Source organism: Pocillopora damicornis, chromosome 9 (genome assembly GCF_964200805.1).
Source record: "Pocillopora damicornis chromosome 9, jaPocDami1.2, whole genome shotgun sequence".
Lineage (NCBI taxonomy): Eukaryota > Metazoa > Cnidaria > Anthozoa > Scleractinia > Pocilloporidae > Pocillopora > Pocillopora damicornis.
Window position 1 is genome coordinate 12,410,301 of NC_142678.1, and position 18,454 is coordinate 12,428,754.

General features: G+C 35.8%; 2 protein-coding genes across 2 annotated transcripts; both read left to right on the forward strand.

Annotated features, from left to right (window-relative positions):
• Positions 1-862: 862 nt before the first annotated feature.
• Positions 863-2,124, forward strand: LOC149040154 (uncharacterized). The gene is made up of 4 exons (XM_089182947.1): positions 863-908; positions 1,469-1,565; positions 1,807-1,880; positions 2,045-2,124. The coding sequence occupies exons 1-4, from the start codon at positions 863-865 to the stop codon at positions 2,122-2,124; spliced, it is 297 nt and encodes a 98-aa protein (XP_089039073.1).
• A 3,581-nt stretch (positions 2,125-5,705) lies between these two features.
• Positions 5,706-11,053, forward strand: LOC149040155 (uncharacterized). Its single transcript, XM_089181524.1, has 7 exons — positions 5,706-5,882; positions 6,007-6,102; positions 7,041-7,100; positions 7,230-7,414; positions 7,727-8,421; positions 8,644-8,781; positions 10,953-11,053. Exons 1-7 carry the CDS (start codon positions 5,793-5,795, stop codon positions 11,051-11,053), a joined length of 1,365 nt encoding a protein of 454 aa, XP_089037650.1. The 5' UTR covers positions 5,706-5,792.
• Positions 11,054-18,454: the final 7,401 nt, after the last annotated feature.

The window sequence follows — 18,454 nt, forward strand, 5'->3', positions numbered from 1 at the left end:
ACAAGCTATCGTCATGGCTACATGACATCACAATGAATAAACAGAAGATTTTTATTCCTTTGTAACGCATTTGATCGCTTTGAACACAGGGAAGCAATCATGAGTTTTTTGAAGAAAATGCGTAGAAAAGGTCGAAGTAAAATCCATCAAGAATTACCCTTGAGGACTTCGGTTCCTTCCCTGACTGTGGAATGTGCCAAAGACAAATGGTAAGTGGAGAAAAAGAAGAAAAGTCATCGGAAAAGATCACCTATTAATGAATGCATTATAGATTTAAGTGAAAGTTTTTACCATTTGCGTTTTAGTATGGCAAAACGTTACAGACGAAAACACGCCGGAAAAAAATAATCTAACAGTGTTTTATTAAGTCTGGGAAAAAAACTAAATAACTCCAAACAATTTAAAACTTAACCAGTTCTTCTTTGGTTTTATCGACTCGTGCTAAATCTCAATTTTAAGGAGCCAATGAATTGTGTTTTTATTGGGAATCACGGGGATATTAAAGTAATTGAGATTCAGAAAAATGAAATTGCTAATCTCTGATAGACTGATGTGAAGATTTCAGGAACCCAAAGTTTCGAAATTCCATTTACGAAATATGAACAAAAATATTTCATCGCTTATCAAGGAAGTCCTAGATATAAACCAAGTTCATAAAAAATAAGGCAAAGTACAAGATCTTGCTCTTTTAGAGTATTTAGGGAACATTGTTTGATTACTTGAATTCACTCTACAGTTGTGATTATCTTGCAGTTTCTTGGACAAGAAAGATACCGTCAGGGAAGAAAGTACAGAGTTGGCCATTTATGTGGAGACGGAGATTAAGGTTGTCGAACGCGAGTTGCTTTCATTGCACAAGGTGATGGTTAAATTGGAATTAGAGATGAAAGAAGCAATAGACACTGAAGGTTAGTTTTCTCTCTTTTTTTTCTTTGCGTGAGTTAATATATAAAAACGTGTAGAACGCCAGGATATCATAATTTATAGTTTAAAAACCAATCGAAGCGGCAAGTTAAAATGCGCTGCCGCTGATTTGGCTCAACAAACTTTATAAAATCAATTTTCTGAGATTCAGAATGGCTCACCTCAATGTTCTCGTGTAGCCTTTTGAATAAAAGCGATTTTGCATAAATTTGGAAAAAATGGCTTACTTTCGGAAAACCAGCCGATTTTTTATTTGTCAGTCATTTTCGTGAGCCATTCTCCTGAATCCCTAGCTTCGTTTCTTTCCAACTGTTTACTTTCGTCAAATAGCAGCCGAACTATCCTCCTTGTTGACGGGAATCTTTCGGGATTCAAAGTGCTTAGTTTTCCTCACGCAACGCTAAAGAAAAGCAGTTTCTCTCCTAGGAAGAGGTGAGGTCTGGAAACAATTATCTGGGTATACCGTCGCGCCAAATAGAGGGTGATGCATGCGTTATAAATAAACACAAATGAAATGCAGCCTTCTTTAATTTACTCCTTTTAGATTGTGAGGTCGAGTTTGAAAGCTTATCACTTGACTGGTTAGCGCTAAATAAGTTCCGTTCTGAACTTGACCAAAGGAAACAAGACCTTCTTACTCTGTAAGTAAGTACATCTTATCCCTATAAAGCTGTTTTAAACCTTGCTCGATAGTTGGGAACAAGTCAATATGCCTAATTATGAGATGGTAATACATATTCAATAACAAAAGCGTATAATTTAAATTAAGCATATATAAGCACTCCTTTCTTCAATAATTAAGCGTTTTGATTCTTTACATTGTAAGTTCTATGTGAAAGTTTATCATATTAAAGCCCTATCTTTCGTCTCTGTTATATTTAGTTCCAGACAAGAAAACGGGAAGGAGTGTCTGAAATTCTTACGTCAGGACCTTAAATGCCTGTTCGAAGTCAAAGGTGAGAATCAATGTCTAAGTTATTTCCCTAATGTGATAGTGCTAAATTTTCTTTTGTATGATGTTAAACAAGTGGTTTGTTACCCACGCATAGGTCTTTTATGCAATAGTTTATTTGTATGGCATCATATGGTGAGTGATGTTTTCTTTCGTTTTCTGCGGAAGGTTGGAAGAAAACCAAAGAACACAAAGATCAGGAAAAGAATGTCCTGGATCTTATCCTCAAATTGATCAACATGGCCTGAATAACAAACGGCATTAAAAGTAAGAAACTTGCATTTTAATTGAATTTAAATGCCTTTGGTTCTCTCTCTCGTAATCTTACTATGTATTTTATAGTGAGTTTGCCACGGATTATTTTGATTATTTTTATTTAAGAGACTTCATCCTGGATAACAATGGCTAATTATGCCTTTTTCTTTGCTTTCCTTTTTCAGTTTCGATTTCACAACTGTTTGCTTCTTTCTGGTCTGAATTGTAAGGTACTGATGTTTGTATGTGGCTAAGAACAAGAGATTGTAATATCTTGCTAAAATCCTTTGTAAATCCATAAATTCTGCTTTCAATTTAAGTTAACACATTCATTTTTCAATGTAAAATTATTTCTCTGAGAGAATCATTTAGATATTTTCCTTAAACGTTGAGATTCCTTTATTTGTCAAACAATTTTCCATGTACATAACTACTATGAATTCAAATGTTTTTATTGTTTTAAATATTTTTTGTTTTTTCTTCATGAGTAGTTTTTGGCATCTTTTCCCGTCCTTTTTTTAATTGCTCAAAATTATTTTATGAGTATTCAGATACGTCATTTGTAAATGTAGTATCTTAAGTTCAGGGTCACGAACAAAAAAGCGGATCTGATAAGGTTTCTTTTCATAACGACCCTTTTATCTTTTACCTCGATTACGTTTTATTTCTAAGATGAAGGTAGTTAGATCTATGGTGAAGTCGTAGTTTACGGTTTTCAATTCAATGGCTTTGTTTTTTCCAATCAGACGCGCTGATGTAGAATTGTTTGTAATGAAAGTGACGTAAGCGGTCACAAAATTACAAGTCGTAAATGAATACTTCTCCTTTGACATTGTACACTTTTTTCCGTCTGCTCTTTTTTTTTCTCGCTTTTTTGGCTGATTTTAGGTAGGTAGGTTATTTATTCCTAGGTATTTTTATTATTTGTAGCTAGGCGGTCATTATTTTAAATTTAACCAAGGTTTTTTAGGTATTCTTCAATTACCCTGGAACTCGTGTAAGAGACACGGTAGTGACTTACATCAACTGGGTGTAAATTTGTCTTTTGGGTGTAACTTTAATTTTGACAATTTAACTATTCTATTATTTTATTACTATTTTAACTTCCATAAATCATTGTGATTTCTGATCTCAAATTTCTTCGTTTGTTAGAAAGAGAGGAAGTTTCCCGTCAAGTTCTCAAATACCAATTTCAATTTGGTATTCATTCCTAATTGCGGCGTGGCTACGAGCTCACTAGTAAGAGTTGTTTGTAAGGACGTCCTAGTATCACCAGAGTTAAACAAAATTACTATCGTATTTATACGTTTTCATTCAGTGACCCTATTGTTAAAATACCATTGAATTACTAATTTTTACAATAGAGCACTCGAAGCTCAGCGAACTTAAAAGGGTTCATTTCAAAAGACCACGCCCTATCACAGATTTCTAATCAAGAAATGTTTCTTCGCCAGCATATATTTGCAAACATTTTAAGAGCCAGTGGAGTTAACTCTAAGGCGCCCTTGTACTGAATTTTACCTTCTCTTATTTGGTGTACGAGACACAGTTGCCGTAAAACAACTTTAATATTTTAAGAGGAAACGCTGAAGCAGTAAGTTCTACCTTGTTTGTATGAGCCCATGTATGGGCTCCTGTTGTTACTCATGATCAGGTCCCTAAAAAAATCTTTAAAGTTTTGGATTTCCCCTCCAACAACCTGCTGAAGTCTAATTTGAAAACAAACAGATTTAAAAGATTTTTCTCTTAAAATCTGTTTTCTAATCTGCTGTTTGAATACTGCAACAACACAATTCAATCAAATCAGAAAGAAGACCAGTACCCCAAAAATAGAAAGCGACTGAGGGCCTCTTCATCTTCATATGAGCCCGGTTGATCGGACTGGCCCGCTTACCGGGACGAATTTGGCCTCGGGTTCATATGAGAAAATTCAGCCCGGTTTCCGAGATGAGAAAAGGCCGAAGATCCTGGGGACGAGTTTTGGCGCGAATTTATTAGAAAAACAAAACAAAAGATGGCGAAACGCAACTGAGTTATTACTTTTGCGCCTATCATGGCTTTGGCAACCCTTCTAGCTGTATCACTGCAGTTAAACGGGTTGCTAATGATGTGTAAAATTCATCAGGCAAAGCAAAACGATGCCATTTGGGCTGCCTTGTTGTGTGATGAAACTGCGCTGCTACGTCATCGACCATTTAACGCATTTATCGCTATTGCGATGAATTCATCCCGGTAACCGGGATGTAGTGTTCATATGGCAAAAGTTTTCCAGCCCGCTTACCGACCAGGCCGCTCTCTTATATGAACACATCGAAAATTTTACAAAGGATTTAGAGGTAAGGCGAGATCACGGAAGCCGAGCCAGCCCGGTCAACCGGGCTCATATGAGAGGCCTTCAAATCAAAATTGAAACCCTGATGAAGTATTCTAAAACACAAACTCACCTCTCGTTGTTTAGTTTGTTTTTGTCTTTAAATTCCACTTTTAAGGGCAGTCTAAGGCGGGTAGGGGAAAAAGTTTTAATTATTGTGGCTAGGATTGTAGTTTGTTCAGTATTGTAATCACACCCTACATCTCTCCGCATACTGTAAGAATTTGGTTTGTTCAAACGAGAGGGTCAGATCGGAGAGGGAGGGGCAAGGGGAAGGGGGTACGAATGCACGCCTATTTTCAGCAAATATGTCACCCTTGTATCAGCTGACTGTTAGCACGAGTGAGGAAATGTAAAGACGAAAGCATTTTTTTTTGTTTCCTAGATGCAACTGTTTTCCTCATTTAGTTACTTCTATTTCAACTGTTAAGGAGAAATTCACATTATTGCAAACTGGCCTCAATTAATGCAGTGTACTGAGCGCGCGCAACATGAATTGGAAGCATTCATTTTCATGGTAACATGACATCACAATGAACGAAACAGAAATCCTTAAAGTTCGTCTGAGAGATTTTGTGAGAAGCAGCAATGGCTTGTGTTCTCATACCGTTCCGTCAGGAAAAAGCAAGAGCTGATAACTTTTTGATCACAGCATCTGTTTCGCTATTGAATGTCGAATTACGCAAGAAAAGGTGGTAAGGGACACGATAAAGTATTTTCTTTTTCTCTTTTCTGTTAAAAGTTTAGTCTTCGAAGCTGCTTGTCTCACAAGAGTCAGATTAGAAAGTAATTAATAGTGAAACTCTGACGAAGCATACAATTTCGAAACAATATTATTTTCACCATGATTAATTATATTGGAAAAAAATCTGCGTTTTTAGAATTTGGTTGAGTTCGATTTCACAGTTGAATACCGCGTCAGAATAAAGCAACAGAAACAAAGTGTCATTCCCCAAACTGAATATTGTTTGCCCTTTGAAGTTGCAAGACCCGGTGAAAAACAAGTATTAATCTTATTCGTAATGACAAATTTCCACGGCAGTGCTGCGAGAGAAGGTTTTTGATTACGGTCAATAGTTGACAGCGAGGGGGAGGGGGGGGTCAATGCAGAGAAACGTCATGGCGGCCACCTCGAACATACAATGTGCTCCTTTACCGTCTGTCGTATTCCAAAATAACAAAAGATGTAAGTGCATCTCGGCCCTTGATTAATAAAACGTCAATCGCTTCTACAAGGAAAGAATCCGCTCTGAATAGAAGTATGGTTGACCATGGCAACTTTTTCATATTATGCTGATATTCATGTTTTGTTCCTCAATTAGGTATCCCCACAAGCTTGCAGTTTTTTGGAAAAAAAGAAAAGCGAAATACAGTACAAAGGTAGTCAATATAGACTTTGGATCGCTGTTCTTTCTCTCTTAATTAGCTCATTAAACGTTACTGATTTCTTAATTGTCAGTTTGAGTTCAAGAAATATTTATATCCCGATTCGTTTCGCTCTCAGCCTGTAGCATGGTTTGGAGGTATTGAAAACGGTTATCGTGGTGTTCATGTTTGGCCTGAGCCTGATCCAGTAGATAGCAAACTTACTCTCCTCAAGGTAAGTTTTAAACAAAGACAACATGAGGTACAAATTTGGGAAAAGATTTCCGTAAAGTGCCACAGCATTCGGAAACAAAATTGTGGTCCAAAAGACTTGCTTTCGTCATTGTTTTCTTTATCCAAGATCTTTATGCATAATGAACTATGGGAAGGGCTGAAATCTTGGCCAACTTTTTTGAAATCATAGTTTTTGTAAACACGTTACACCCTCTTACTGAAGTCTTCCATCTTTTGTTGTTGAGAGTTTCGAAGCCCCAAGGTTTCATCGCTTTGCCTTTTGCATTGGATTCACTATGTAAATATCATATTAAGTTTTAACGCTAAATCTATAGTAATTTTCATCGTAAAAGTTAAAAACAGAGCAGCTGGAAAGAAAAAAAACGAATATGAAATGATCCTGTTTCTATTGAACGTTTTGTTGCCAAATACCATCATATGAACTTTATCTCAAAACAAGGCTCTTTGGAGGCTAGAAATTACTGCCATGATAGGAAAAATAAAAAAGGACCTTAAGCATTCAGGACAGTGTCGTCAAGGCAGACATTGATTAAAATAATGAATTTTTACTTTTAGTTGGAATTTCCTAAATGCCTGCATTAATGTGTTTGCTTTCTCCAATGGTGCCACATGCCACAAAACTACATTAGTATAATGTATGTGAGCAGCATTGAGTTCCATATCGACACTGAAATAATTTTCTGTCAATGTTACCATACACAGACCACATCGAATTTGATTATTTCATGTTGAGTTTTGGCCAAGTAAAGCTTCAAAATTAACAAAATTCTAATTGCTTTGCTATTCTTTGGCTTATTCATTCTGATCATTCGTTTGGTGACATCTTTGTTTCTGTCACTCTCATGGTTTGCTCAAGGTCCCTGATATTGTTGTTATCAAGTTTGTTTATTTGAAAACAATATTAATTTGTATTTGTAGAACCAAGAGGAGGAAATGACAGAATATCAAGAAAAGCAGTGGAATATTTTCATCTGTAATGTAAGCTGTTCCCTTTTCTATTCTAATGGAATGCAGTTGCTCTTTGCCTTTGATATTATATTCACTCCACACAGTTTGGAGTGAATCTGAAAACTGTTCATCTTTATCTTACTTCTTTGAAATCATTAGGTGTCCCACAGTGGTCGCCACCAGCTTCTGGCCACTGGCTGTATTGATATCAGCAATTACATTACAGAGAAGCCTGGAAAATTGGATGTTACTGTCACCCTTAAGCCAGCAATCAAGAAAGTTGTCTCCGGTAAAATTGAATTTGAATTATCATGGGTTATGCAGGAAGATGACCAAGTCATTCAGTGAGTATTCTTTATTAATTTTGCATAGCTAGTTACTGTAATGATCATCCAGCTTATGAGCGGTATTTAAAAGTCAATTACTATTTCATAATGTTATATTTTAGATCAGTGAACTTGATCAATAAATTTTTAAAATGAGATATTATTATTTTTGCTGCATGAACAAAAGAGTTTACTAAAATCTGAAGTTTATTTTGTCAATGGTTTAAATTCACGTAATTATTCTTTGTTTTGTCCAAAGGTAATTGTATTGTGAAATTCCATTAACCCTTTTGGTGTTGAATATGCTTGATATTTTTATTACCTTTACAGTCCCACAGATGAAGAGATATGGGAAGAGATAATGCAGGAGGTCAAGGAGGAACAAGCAAGAAGAAAAGCTGAGGGAAAGACAGCAATGTATAAATCTTTAAAGAAAAGAAGGAGCAGGAAAAGTGGCTGCTCAAGTGGTAAAGGTGTTACTGCTGAGGAAGACAAAAAGAATGATAAAAACAATGAAGTTGGCTGCTCAAGTGGTACAGACATTGCTCCTGGGGAAGACAAAAAGAAGGATAAAAGCAATGAAGTTGGTTGCTCAAGTGGTACAGACATTGCTGCTGGGGAAGACAAAAAGAAAGATAAAAACAATGAAGTTGGCTGCCCAAAAGGTACAAACATTCCCGCTGAGGAAGATATAAAAAGTAATGAACAACAAGGTGGCATCTTTCCAAGTAACAGACCTCAGATGGATCCCTCATCTAGCAGCAATAACAAAGTGAGGTCAGGAAAGTTTAGAAGGCAGGCATCACCTCATCATGCTCCTCATAACCCTGTTCCACCCGAAACACACCCTTCTGTTAGCCAGGGGCTGCCGTCAGAGAGTGAAGAGAAAAAAGGGGTGCAGAGTAAAAGGAAGCTTTGTAAAACTGTCAGGTTTCAAATTGATGGACAGCCTGAGGTATTATATCCTGGTGTAGATGATGAGGAAGCACTGGACTCCTTGTCTGTGTTGAGAGATGAAAATTCATGTAAGTTATGTTTTGTTTTCCAGCCTCCCATGCTAAAGTAACAGGGGCCCAAATTTGTTTATTTTTTCCTGCTGGATCTGATTTGTTTTCAACAAACAGTCTAATTGTAAGACTCCTTGGAACCCTGACTTATAGGCACTGAATAACAATCATAACATTACATTGTTTTATTCTGAATTAGAACTATTTTTGTTGATTGTTGATATTAACTTTTTTGTTCAGTCTCAAGTGGAAGCCAGCTTCACTCAGAGTTGGCCAGTTATGTTGAAGAGGAACTAAAGTTTGTTCAAGATGAATTATTTTCTTCCGAAGAAGTCTGTTCAAAAGTTAAACTGGAAATGCAGAAAGCCATGTCATCAGGTTGGTGATCTATTTAGAACTGAGCCAATCATCATTTGTTTGATAAAGTTAAGTGCCTTAGAATTTTATGTAATACAATTAATATGTTGCATTCACATGTTGAGTCAAGTTTCAGAGCTTGCATTCCTTCATTAAAAAATAATGTAGAGTTCTTTCCCCCACTTATGAGCTATAATTCTTTTGCTCCAGGATCTTATTGGTAATTCTCCTTACTGTCTGCACTGAGTACAATTCTTATGTTGTCAGATTATTATTATTTATTATTATTTAACAATTTGCCTATAAGGCAGGTAAATTTACAATAGGACAAGGTTGTCCCCAACAATGTAAATTACCTTTCCCTATCCCCTGCAAATAGACAAAATTGAAACCCAACCCACTTACAACCCCCCATGCTAAGAAATAACAAAATATGTAATCATTAACGAAAGAAAAGAAAAAGGTGGTTGACTAACATGTACAAGCATTAGGAGCATTGAAACAATGACAATCTACACAAACTTATTTTAAAAAATGGATGTTAATTGTCTTGATTGAAAACTTTGCTGAGTCTTAGATAAAAGAAAGATTTTAGTCTTTTGACGAAAGAAGGTAGTTCCTTTTCAGCTCTTATATTACCTGGTAAGGTGTTCCAAGTGTTACAGATTCTTACAAAAAAGGAATCTCTATAGGGTGAGGTTTTAGCTTTCATATTTTTGAGAAAAAGACCAGAGGCACCACGGCGTGAGTGCTCACTACAAAACTCATAGAGGTCATTTCTTTTCAGATCAATTAAACCTAATTTACCTTTAAAAAAATAGACAATGTCCAGATTTTCCAGCCAATAGTTCAGGGGAAGTAAGTTCAGTTCTAATGGATGTTCCTTGTAAGAGAGGCCAGGATATTTGCATATGAATTGCGTAGCTCTGTGCTGGATGTTGAACATTAGTGTGGGAGATTGAGGAGCTCACAGTTGAAATGTGTAGTAGAGATGTGATCTTACCAGTGATAGATAAAGGGTATTCACAAGGTCTCTTTTGAGGTCTCTTATACAGTTTCATTAAATCAAACCCATCATGGAATTGGCTTTTGCAACAACTGATGATATATGGTCTGTCCTTATTGGGTCATTACTTACAATAACTCCCAGATCCGTAGCAGATCAGACAACATTAAGTTCAGTTCCCAATATAGAGTATGATATTTCTGGGCTTATCTGTTTTCTTGATATCCTTAGATTTAAGCATTTTGGTGGCTGGAAATAAATTTCATTTGTAAGAGACTAGTTGGTTAGACCATCAAGGTCTCCTTGGATGGCAGTAAAATCACTGCGGTTGACATTTTGGATTACTTTGAGTAATTTGGAGTCATCTGCAAACATTGCCAATGTGCAGTGACTTCTAGCATTTGGGAAGTCATTAATATACAGAAAGATCAAGATGGGTCCCAGTATGGATCCTTGAGGGACACCAGACTTTAACAGGTTCCAATTTGAGAAATATCCATTGATGACCACTCGTTGCCTTTAATGGCTGACTGAGGTAGTTTTCAAACCAAGTGAGAAGAGGACCATGTAGTCACCAAACCAACTTAGTTTCTGGATCAGTTTGGTGAGGCAGACAGAGTCAAATGCCTTTGCAAAGTCTTACAGAATCAGATCAGTCTCTTGACCAGCATCCAGATGTTTACCAATTTCATTGTGCACTAAGAGGAGTTGACTTACACAAGATTTACCTTTCAAGAAGCCACGCTGGAGGTCGTATAGTTGGCATTTGATAAAATTAGTCAATGTAGAAGCGAGATCAGAGAATTTGGTATTGGATCAGCTGATAATCTCCTGCCTATATTGTTTTGATATTGTAAGGAGGAATTATGTCTTGGTCACTAACAGGAGAATCCCAAGACAGAATTTCTCCTTACTCTATCTGTACAATCCTGCAGACAAGTGATGAGAATATAGGAAAATATCAATTATGGGATGAATAATAGATCTGATACCAGATTCTTCAAACTACTATAATGAGAATCATTTGGCAGACAGTAAGGAGAATTACTAATGAAATCTTGGGAGTTAAAGAACAGGTAATCCCTTAACTAGAGACACTGCAAGTTGTCACAATTATTTCAGGTGTTATAAGCCATGTTTAACTTACACAGCTTCTCCAATGTATATGTCTACTTTTTGTCTGTAGACCGCAAAGAAAAGTTTGAGAGCTTAAATCAAAGCTGGCTCATATTGGATAGATTCCATTCCAAAGCAATGAAAAGAAAAGAAGACCTTCTTGCCCTGTAAGTAATAAAGACTTATTTTAGAAATGAGATATTAACACGTCCCTTATGACCTAAAATGTGGTGTTACATTGTAATCCATGATCCAAAAACTCTGTACAGGTACTTATATATGTTTACCTACTGTCTTTGATATGGGATAATTGATCTATCTATCATATATTGCTTAATTGGTTCCTCTGAATGCCTTTTCATTATTGTTAATAATAAAAAACGTGGGCAATGGAAGGAAAAATAGCTTCCATTCAAAAGTGATGAAAAGAAAAGAAGACCTTCTTACCCTGTAAGTAATAAAGACTTGTTTTAGAAATGAAATAAACATGTGCATTATGACCTAAAATGTGGTGTTACATTGTAATCCATGATCCAAAAACTCTGCACAGGTACTTAGATATGTTTACCTACTGTCTTTGATGTGGACAGTTAATCTACCTATCATATATTAGTTAATTAGCTCCTCTGAATACCTTTTCATCACTGATGGCAGTGGAGGGAAAAATGTTTGATTTAATCATCAAGCAGTTCCAATATTTGTCTTAATTTTGTCTTTAGGTTTTTTCAGACTTTTGTGGTACTGTTAAACTAAAGGTTGTATTTAGCTTGAGGTAGATTTGCTTGATTTTCTGTTTTCCTTTCACCAATATAGTGACAAAGGAAAAAACATCGGAAATTGTCTTAACTTACTATGTTCAGATTTGAGACGCCTCTCAGAAGTGAAAGGTAACTATTTAGTTGTTTCTCCTCGTTTTTTCTCAGTTTAGTGTTATTTTAGACTGGTTTAGTGAGCTCTGATTCTTAACCCTTTACACCTCAACATCATTCCGTGTGTGTATATATATACTGCAAACTGTTGTCTTTACATTTCCTAAGGTGCTGACAGGTGAATTGATTTCCTTTATCCTTGTGATATTTTAAGGAGACATTACATGCTATTCACTCTTTAGGCATAAGCTAATTTGTAGATGAAGGAAACAGGATTTTTTTTTTGATTTTAGGGTGGTGGAAAACAGATCCAAACATAGCTCAAGAAAAAAGAGTGGCTGAGCTCATTGGTGCAATTTGCCATTCTTTAAATAATGTTGAGAAACAATAATCTTTACTAAGTTGAAATACAAGTTATTAATTGAGTCTAACAGTTCCTATGATGACAATCAATATTGTATCTTAATTAGCTGAAATTCAAGGCATATACAGCTAATTTAATTTTTAGTGTTTTTGTTTACTACAATCTAGCAATAAAACATACTGTCAATAATTCTGTCATATGAAGTGGTGCAGATGTTCTTATGTTGGTTTATTTTTTTTTTTTTTTTGCATTTCAGACTGAAGGAAAATTCATCTACTATTTTTTAATATTGGTTATTTGTTTTTTGGATTCTTGTTAAAAAATTTTGGAAAGAATTGCCCAAAATCCTTTTGCTGCCTTTTTTTCAAACAAATTGTTCTGTAATAAGTTCATTTATAACAGTATCTTAAGTATGATTTTTCTGAAAATGATGTATGATATTGAGTGTTCCACATTCTGAAAGAAAAATTCTTTGATGAGACATTTTCTCTTCTATTGTAAATAATCCTTTGTAAATAGTCCAAAATATGTTTTGTAAACAGGTCATCATGCATTCTCGTTGCAATATTTTAGTGGGATTTCAATTTTAAGAATTAATTTCTTCCAGCCACTGTTGAAATAACAGCACATTCTAAATCCTTTTCCATAATTTGAAATTATGTACTTCAAATAGTTTTGATAACACAAACCTCCTGACTTAATCGTAAACAATATTTTGTAACTAGTTCATAATATGTTTGGTGAAAGGTTTATCATCTGTACAATCTTTTGATACATATGATTTCAAAAACACTTTTTTCCTGCAATATCCATGAAGCCACTGCTAAAGTAGCGCATTCCAAAATTGTATTTTAAAAGATCTACTTCCAATAGAGAGTTTTAACAGTCATTCTAATTGGTTACATGTGCACATGTCATTTTCATTAATCGGTGAATCAATATCAGTGCTGATGTGAGGGAACACATCGTAATAGAGACTGAGACAATCAGTGTGACGTCAATATATATTTAGATCTTAACCTTACAGAAATTATAAATTACGTTATTGGTTCAACTTGATTCAGACCTGTGACATGTCAGTCCTTCTTGATAATTTAAGCTTGAAATTCTTTCTTGGTGCGGTTGAAGTCTTTTTTGTCAATCACACATGAAGTATTTTCTTTGTTGCTCAACATTTTATATGTAAGACTCTTGTACTGACATTGGTATTGAGATCATTATGCAGTGGCTCCAAGCGAAAAAAAAACAAAACAGCTTAAAGTTTATGCTCCTAAATTCCTGTTGTTATTGGATAGTTTCCTGTATTTGTAATACTCTTGTATCAACATTACTACTGAGATCTGAGGCTTCAAAGTATGAAAAAAACCTGTAATTATTAATTGGCTTTTTATCATATTATTTTTTAATGATCTTTTATAAATGTTGGTTTTGAGATAATTATGCAGTGGCTTCATATTATGAAAAGAAAAACCTGTAAGTTAAGAAGTAATAAAATTTGTAAAGTATGTGATGATCATTTTTGTGTTCATGAGGCCATTTCGTTGAAGTGTCGAAATTGAAGTGATCCTTAATTGCGACAGTTTTACCCCACCACCCTCTGTGATTAGGCCAGAAAACTTGCCCCAAATGCAACACTAAGGCTAGTCGCTGCTCACTTTTTCCTCGCGCTTTAGGAAGTTTGCTTAGCTTCACTAATAGCTCTGATTGGCTCCTTGACAGACCCTCGTGATCAAATTGGTTTTTGTCTTACAATATACATATATGTTATTTGCATGCTTGGAGGTCCGTATGGTGAAAAACTGTGACCGAGGTCTTGAAAATGCTGCCCGAGGCCTACGGCCTCGGGCAGCATTTTCAAGACCTCGGTCACAGTTTTTCACCATACGGACCGACCCTTAGCCGGTAAAGAACATATATATATATTTTTAAACTTATCAATAAAGGGCAAAATTACCGAGCGCTGATTGGTTGAGAGAGAGGGCATTTTTTTCTTAATCGAGGGCATTTTTAGTAATCAAGAGAGGGCATGATTACCTGTTAATAATTGGCTAATCCGTTGCATTGCTAATCCGTTGCTTCCCAGATAAAAATAGACTGCGCGCGTGATTTTCCTTCGTATAAATTTTGCCCTTTATTGATAAACAAGTAATCCCATGAGACCTCGTACTATTAAGGATTAATTGCACTTGAGTTTTCAAAATCTTCCAAATTGCCCTCGTCGCGAAGCGACGAGGGCAAAAAATTCATTTCAACAGTGGGAAATGTTGCCCCTTATTGCCGATCCTCTCAAGGAGCTCGAAGCCGTTACATGGCTTGAGTTAGTAAATCACAACTTCCTCGCTAATTTCATATTACACTCAGTTGTCCTCTTTCTCAACGCTTTACGAAGATTTGTCGATTAAATAATTGGCATTTAGTTCATCAAAATATCACGCACGTCACAAAATCTTAAGTATCATCTAACTCTTCTGTTGGTATACACTTTTCCAACTGAGTTACGGGTCCTCTTTAGGAGCTCGAACCATCTTCCTTCATTTTACTGGATTTTTGTTGTCATAAAGAGACTTTGGACCGAGCTTGCCTGCTCCATTTTTACGGTGCGAAGGGTTTTTGTCTAGTTTTGTGTTCATTTGTTTTTGTGTGTGTGTGGGGAGGTGTTTGTTTGTTTGCTTTTTCAAATAAAACGAGCAAGTTCTTTAAGAAACTGTGGTACTGGGGTGGGGTGGAGGGGGGGGTTTAACAAGAAAGTTTGGTTTTATCAACTGAGTTGATAATGTAACTACTTGGTCACCGTTTCTAAGACTATTTTCTAAAGCTGACGTCTCGAGGTGAAGCCGTTCGTCAGTCTTCATGGTCGTCCAAGGATTTTTTTCCACACCAGTTATGTCAGCAAGAAAAATCTTTTGACGGGGTATTTAAGCAAAATTGGCAAAGGCTTCCCATGCGAGCGAATCACCATTTCGCCAAGGGGCGAATGCTCAGCTCATCTACTATGTTTGAATATTGGTCATTTGTGTTTTGGACTATTGTGAAAAATTATGGCAAGAATTGCCCGAAAATATGCTGCTGCCCTTTTCAAACAAATTGTTCTTTAATAAGTTCATTTATAACAGTATTTTAAGTATGATTTTTCTCAAAATGATATATGATATTGAGTGCTTTATATTCAGAAAGAAAACGTCTTGTAATTAAACATTTCCTCTCTCTATTGTAAATAATCCTTTGTAAATAGTCCACAATATGTTTTTTAAACAGGTCATCATGCATTCTTGTTGAATCTTTTAATGGGATTTCAATTTTTAAGCATTAATTTCTTCCTGCAGCTTTTATGAAGCCACTGTTATAATAACAGTACTTTCCAAATCATTTTCCTTAATTTAATAACTTTGAAATAATGTACTCTAAGTAGGTTTGACAAGACATATATATCTCTTGTCTTATTAATTGTAAACAATATTTTGTACCTAGTTCATGATATGTTTTGTGAACAGTTTATCATCTGTACAATATTTTGATACATACGATTTCAAAAACACTTTTTCCTGCTATATTCATGAAGGCACTGGTAAAGTAACACATTCCAAATTCTTTTTCTTATTTTCAAAAGGTCTATCTCAAATGGCAAGTGTCAACAACCATTCTAAGTGGTTATAATATGTGCACATGTGTCATTTTGATTTATAGGTAAATCAATATCAGTGCTGATGTGGGAGAACACATAGTAATGAAGACTAAGAGACAATCACTGTGACTTCAGTATATATCTAGAACTTAACATCACAGAAATAATAACGTAACTGATTCAACTTGACCTTTCAAATTTGTGACATTTCAGTTCTTCTGAATAAGTTAAGCCTTCATCTATCACCCTTAGTGTCAGCACCAACTCTCGCCTCCCTCTTTTTCTCATGGTCACCAACCACGTCTGACAATGCAGCACGTGGAACAGCATTGGCCTCTGTGGTGGTCTCCTTGGAGCAGGCAGCATTACTGGTAACATTGCCATTGCGGCTTTCCTTCCGGAAGCTTTTTAAGGATCCTGGACGCGACAATTTTTTGCTTTCTTCCTTATCTGTGAGACAGTGGGATAATTATGGGGGTATAGTGAGCTCATGTAATTTAAGTAAGTACCCTAAAGACTTTAAGAGTAAGAACGTGGAAATTAACTTAGTTTTTATGAATTTGCCTAGTCTCTAAGCCTTAAAAGGTGATTAAATTTTCTTGTTCATTTTTTCGAAAAATAGCGTTTCGAAAATTTGTGTTGTTTTCGTTATCTTTACTCCAGACAATTTCATTTTCCGAAACTCACCAACCCAAAGCAAGGGCTGTCCTAAGTCTTCGATTTCCAAAAAACACTTCATCGGCTTCTTAAAACTGAGATTTAGCGCGCCTCAATTAGACAAAAGAATCACTGGTTAAGTTAAAAATTTTATTGGGTTTTTTCGTTTTCGTCCCGGACTTGAAAAAAAACTGTTCAATATTTCCTTGCTTGTGTTGCATCCTGATAACTGTAATCTTTCTCTACCTTTAAAGTGCAGAGAGCAAAAACTTTCTCCTAAATCTATTACACCCATGCTTATCGGTAAACCTTTCCGATGACCTTTTTTCTCCTTTTTCTCCACTTACCATTTGTCTTTGGAACATTCCACAGTCGGAGAAGGAACCGAAGATCTCAAGTGTAATTCTTGATGGTTTTTACTTCGACCTCTTTTTCGCATTTTCTTCATAAAACTGATCGTTGCTTCCTTGTGGTTAAAACGATCATTGGCGTTTCAGAAGAATGAAAATCTCCTGTTTATACATCGTGATGTCATGTAACCATGACGATAGCATATCATTCTCATTTTCGAGTGTGCTGCGTCTCTGCAAATAGCTCTTTCGATATTTCACCGAAAGAAATTTATTACATTACTTGAAATAAATGATAGGTCGACAAGGTACTATAGATAGCTTCTACCGTAGAGAAAAAACTGTGGTTGTTTTAAACTGATGTGCGCGCGCAAACCCCGTTGAGTTATGAGCGATGAAGATATGTACAGCAAAATACTAGATACTGAAAGAAAATCGCCTCAAAACCCTGAGACGTTTCAAAAATTAAAAAAAATGTTTTTAGTTTACTAGTTGGGTACATTGGAATTAATATAGATCAAAAGGTCTTGCGGTCTGCTTGATTTTCTTCTCAAAACCAGAATTGCACTCGACAGCGAAGTGAATCTTGTTCGTAAGACACGAAGACAACAAAAAGATGCGGTTTTTTCTACTTACTCTCCTTCAGTTGAAAAAATTTCCCTCTAAAATCTTTTCGTCTTTTTAATTTCTCTTTCATTCTTTGAAACAAGGGAACTGTAAAGTCATAACTGCCAAATTATCCAAAAACCAGGGACAGAAGAGTGGGTTCTTGGTGCTCCGTAAATGTATTTCAAATTACAATTTTTCCCCTCTTCCCTCGATCCCCGTGGTGAGACTTTTGTATTCGTGTTTAGCGCGCGTGATCCAATCAGTCAGCCAATCATGTTTAGAGAGCTTGAACTTGACATTGAGGTTGACGTGGAAACTTTCACGGTAATCGAGTATAGTTTATTGAGTTTTTGACTATTGAAACTTTTTCGCTTTTGCTTTTGTTTTTGATTCAAGACTTATCGAAGACTTTATTTAGAACCATGTAAATGTTCCTAATTTGATAAGTTTAGTACGTCTTTCTTTAAATTGTTTGGAGTCTAGCCTCTTCATCGGCAAAGGAAGATCTCGATGGGGTTAACCAGATATCTGCTGAATTATCGAAAAATAACCGTTTCTCGTCTTCTTTTGGAGTGACCGATGGAAACTTCACAGAGTAAGACAGCATCACGCTATTGTGATGATGTACATGTTTATTGATAAATCATCGGTGTCTAGACAATTTCCTGTAAATCACCGACTTGAACAAAAAAAAAATTAGAATTTAGCCAAACACACAAGTGACATAATGTGAACGAAACGCTCAAACGCACGAATTTTCAACCGGTCGAAAATTTGTCCGGTATCGTATGAACGTTGCCTCAGAGTATTATAAGATCATATGGAGACAACTTGGAAATGTTGAGAATCCTCCCAAATCTCGTTAAATAACCCTTGTCCTGTTAAAAAAAAAAGATCGTAACGTTTTGAGCAGCACCGCCATTTTTATTGTTAAGTTGATGGAGTCTGCTGATAGTGCTGCATGGAGATAGTCACGTGACTTGTTATCCCCTCACAAGATATTGCTGCGCTTTTCTATCCTTTCCCCTCGGTATCAGCGAACGTTTTTCATTCAATTAATTTGTTGTTTTTTCCTCTTCCACATTATCATGTTCCCAAACA